The 4610-nt window shown below is 40.5% G+C and overlaps 1 protein-coding gene across 1 annotated transcript; it reads left to right on the top strand.

Annotated features, from left to right (window-relative positions):
* Positions 1-4610, top strand: dhdh.2 (dihydrodiol dehydrogenase, tandem duplicate 2). The gene is made up of 7 exons (XM_030097683.1): positions 1-114; positions 820-931; positions 1405-1568; positions 1713-1965; positions 2821-2945; positions 3456-3606; positions 4376-4610. The coding sequence occupies exons 1-7, from the start codon at positions 25-27 to the stop codon at positions 4483-4485; spliced, it is 1005 nt and encodes a 334-aa protein (XP_029953543.1). The 5' UTR covers positions 1-24; the 3' UTR covers positions 4486-4610.

Below are 4610 nucleotides of genomic sequence, written 5' to 3'. Positions count from 1 at the left end.
GAAGGCTGTAATCACGTCTCCAACATGGCCACCGGGTGGGCGATCTGCGGCGCGGGGAAGATCAGTCATGACTTTACTGTGGCCCTGAGGACTCTCCCGGCTGAACACCATCGGGTAAAACAGTAGATACAGAGACTTTAAATCACTAGTTTTCTCACGAGTCAATCGGGATTATTCCTTATGTTTCTGCAGACAGCTGCTACAGACTGCAGAACATTGTAAGCACGAACATGCTGGACAAGGGCGGGTCTTCTAACCTTTATTCTGCTTCTGATTGGCTCTGGTTCCGATGGAAACCAGAACCAGCGAATCACAGACCGAGTAGCTCAGATTTATCACCAGGAAGCGATTAGTACTGATCTGTATGAAAACATGAGCAAGGCGGGAGCGCTCTCACGTTTTAGTGGAAAAATAACATTTAACAGACATAAAAAGAAACAGAAAACTTTACACTGTCACTCCATACTTCATAATTTCTTTTTGGCAGAGAGATCAGAAGTGAATCTAAAGTGGCTCATGCACGAAGTGTGAATTTGCTTTACACTTTGCAGGTGCTTGCAGTAAAAAGCAGCAAATATTGACTAATTCCAGCCAGATTTTGCAATTAATACATTTGTTGGTTTGGTTGTAATCTGTTGGCAACGAAAACACTTACACACTCTTGAGGTTTCTACCTTAAAAGTTAAAGAGAAATGGGAAGGGTTTTGTATGCAATTTACAACTGATCTCTCAGCTATTGTACTTGTAGTTGTTCCTGATAACTTATTCAACAAATGTAGTTTGTCTTCATTACATTTAAGTGTTTAACTGTTTCCTCAGGTCGTGGCCGTAGCAGCTCGAAAGCTGGAAGATGCTCAGGAGTTTGCCAAAAAACACAACATCCCACAAGCGTATGGCAGCTATGAGGAGCTGGCCAGGGATCCAAACATTGGTCAGTTTCTGTCTGTTTGTGGTGCCTGTTTTTGTTTTTGTTCATATTTGTTCTTTCTAATTCAGACTTAAAGTTATTAATAAAACCGGAACAAACTCTGAATAGGATGGTAGGACAGAATAGGACCACACAACAGCATCATCTGCTGTAATTTGCCACTGTTAACTTGTAGCATTAAATAATATGGCAATTAAAGATTGTGGATGAATCTCTATTTGGGTCTACCATGCATTGAGAATGAACAAACTCACTTTTATACAAGCTACAAAAGCAGAACTGCAATCCTGTGCATACATAACTGATATGTTCTGTTAAAAATGCTTTTAAAACCATTTCCAGTCATCACAGTGGACCAGCAGCTCATTCTGCTCATGGACTGAAAGGTTGAAGTGATCTGGAGTATCATGTACAGACACTTTTATTGTTTTGTTAGTTATTTTTTCACTGAGATATACTTGATATACTACATGCAGATGTGGTGTACATCGGCGTTATCCACCCCTACCACCTGAAGACGTGTCTGATGTTCACGAATGCCAAGAAGAACGTGCTGTGTGAGAAGCCGCTGGGCATGAACAGCAGGGAGGTGCAGCAGATCCTGGCCTCCGCCAAGGAGAACAGTGTGTTTCTCATGGAGGTACGGACTGGAGAGACTTTTGCCTTTTCCAGTAAGAGTTCTTTACAAAAAAAGACTCCAAAACCAACCAAGAAAATAAGTGCGTGAATAAGTCAGTATACATCAAAAAACCCATTAACTACTTCTTCTATCTTGTTGCTTCAGGCGGTCTGGACCCGCTTCTTCCCGGCCTCGGTGGAGATCAGACGGCTGCTTGGCCAGGGGGAGCTGGGCGACGTGAGGATGATCAGAGTGGATTTTGGACAGTCGCTGTTACACATCCCAAGAACAACACAGAAGGAGCTTGGCGGAGGAACGATACTGGACCTCGGCATTTACTGCCTGCAGTTCATTTTCATGGTGTACAACAGGGAGAAACCGGAGAGCATCCAAGCCAGCGGGGTCCTTCTAGAGAACGGTAAAGAAATAGCAGTCGGTTTAGTCCAGGTTGTTTTTGTTAAAATAACCTGATGAAGAAAAAATGCAACACTACTCAAAAAAAACTGGGGACATGTGTCTAAGATGTAAATTAAAGCACACTCCTGTATGAGCAGCAGACATCAGAAATTCATATATTCACATGAGATATATGAAGACAAACATCAGATTCTGAATGTAGGAAATTTTGCTATTTCATTGAATATATTTGTCCAGTTTTGATTTGATGGACTGAAAAACATCTGAAAATGTTGGGATTGAGAAAGAAAGGACATCAACACATGTTATTGTTTAACACATCATAAAATGAACATTTTGCCAAAGAGGACCAAACAATCAGTGTTTTACCTTTCAAAATTAATTCATATGATTTTTCAGATGAGGGATGTGACATGATGGAAAATATTGTTTTGTCTGTGTGTGTGTGTTTTTTAGGAGTTTCAAAAAAAATATCTTATTTCACTTTAGTGAAGCTTGGTTTTGTCAGAATCAATAATCATTGTGAGCTACTTGAATGTATGTTTTACAGTCATACCAGCCTTTTCATAAATGGGGTTAGGATGAATAATCCTGGAGTAGAAACATCTCAGTCTTTCAGTGTTACCTCAGCTGACACTGACAGGTTACTGTCTCCTCACACTTCCTCATGTTATTCCTCACATTCTAGACCAGTCACTGTTAACCTGTGATAAGACTCCACCTCTTATCTCTATTACTGTTGTGTGTTACAATAAGGGCTAAAGTCCAGCAATTATTGATGTGCAGCCTTCAACCGCTTTATGAATTCACATTTATCTTGTTTTCTGTCTCCTTTGTGTCTTATGTTCTGCTGTAGGAGTGGATGAGACTGTGATCGTCACCATGAAGTTCTCCCAGGGCCGAATGGCGTCGCTCATCTGCTCCTCTGGTTTAGCGATGCCCAGTGAGGCTCTGATAGTGGGAACAAAAGGCAGTATCCGAGTAAGTAAAGAAAGGAGGGATGTACGATGAGTATCAAATACTACATTAAAATGCATTGTGAGCATTTACACTGATCAGCTGATCAACATTATGACTACTGAGGTCAATATCACTCATGATCTGAGCATCTCGCAGTGTTAGAATCAGAGAACAAACACCGGTTTGTTCCATCTTTAAAACCTGGCGCTCTGATGGTCTGTATCTATCAAAAATGGAAGAGCGGCAAAACAGTAACAAGACTTACTGATGTGTGTGAGGAGAGAGATCCAGTGGATGATTTACTTTACCTGAACTGACCTCAGAAGGTGGTGGTGACAGGACAGTGGTGGATGGGTCAGGACTGTTATAGAAAAAGAATGGACCTCTGCAGTATCAGGGAGGTGGTCATAATGATGGGATGGATCAGTGGAGCTGGTCAAAATTCAACGGTTTGGATGTGATTTACTGTGGAATTAAAATGTATGCTTAACAAAAGGTATTGTTGTTGTTGTTATTATTGTTGCTTTTCAGATTCCCAGCACAATGTGGTGCCCCACTGTATTAGAGGTGAACGGGAAGCGAACGGAGTACCCGCTGCCCGAGCCCGGCATGGCGCTCAACTTCCCCAGCAGCACGGGGATGCGCTACGAGGCTCAGGAGGTGCGGCAGTGTCTGCTCACAGGTATCGTCAACTTTTTTTTTTTTTTTGAGATATCAGTGTGTGTGTGTGTGTGTGTGTGTGTGTGTGTGTGTGTGTGTGTGTGTACAGTACAGTACAGTACTGCGTAAATATTAGGAGTGTGAGGTGAGATGGACGGATAAAAATTTCCTTATAACTGCCTGTATATAGAGACTTTTTTTTTAATCACAAAAGTCTAATATTAGCAACATACAAGAAGGTAGGATTATTCCTAAAAATGTGCATTACTTCTGTTTTCAGGTCAAAATTTTTTTTCATTCAGACTGCTTTTTATTTATTTGTGGAGATTCCCTTTTGTGGTCCAATTTTAATGCATTTGTATTTTTATAGATTGTGCAGCTTTAGTCGTCTCATTCTGTTGAATTGAAAATTGTGTTTTGTATGAATTTGAAGCACTTTACTACAGTTTATTTTAAAGGACCATACAAATAAATGTTGATCTAAACAGTTGAATTCTATCTTGAACTGAAGATAACTCTTAGTGACATTGGCTCGTTCGTTTGTTCTTTTTCATATCATTGGTTTCTGCTGCTGTATTTAGAGTCACTCATATATATTTATGGCAGTGCATAATTAATATTTTTTCCACAGAACTGTGTGTTTGATAACATAAGAGTTAAAGATTTTGTGAAATGTGACTGACTTGTTATGCATACATGTAACACAAGGTGGCGTCAGCTGCTCTGAGGTTTCAAACGGCTCATCTTCATCCAGCATTCTTTTGAGAGCATTTTCCATTTTCCTCCTGCAGGGCTGAAGGAGAGCCAAGTGATGTCCCACGCTGACTCTCTCCTGCTGGCTGAGGTGGAGGATGAGATTCGTCGGCAGATCGGATCCGTCTACAGTCAGGACAAAGCGTAAAATGATAAATAAATAAATGAGAAATGAGAAATAAATGATTAAATGATTGAGTTTATTTTTCCATTTGGAACATTTCAGCATATTATTGAGCAGATGATGAATAAAGTTTATTCTTGTAGACTTGG

Source organism: Salarias fasciatus, chromosome 1 (genome assembly GCF_902148845.1).
Source record: "Salarias fasciatus chromosome 1, fSalaFa1.1, whole genome shotgun sequence".
NCBI lineage: Eukaryota > Metazoa > Chordata > Actinopteri > Blenniiformes > Blenniidae > Salarias > Salarias fasciatus.
This window is presented reverse-complemented; position numbering and strand designations above follow the sequence as displayed.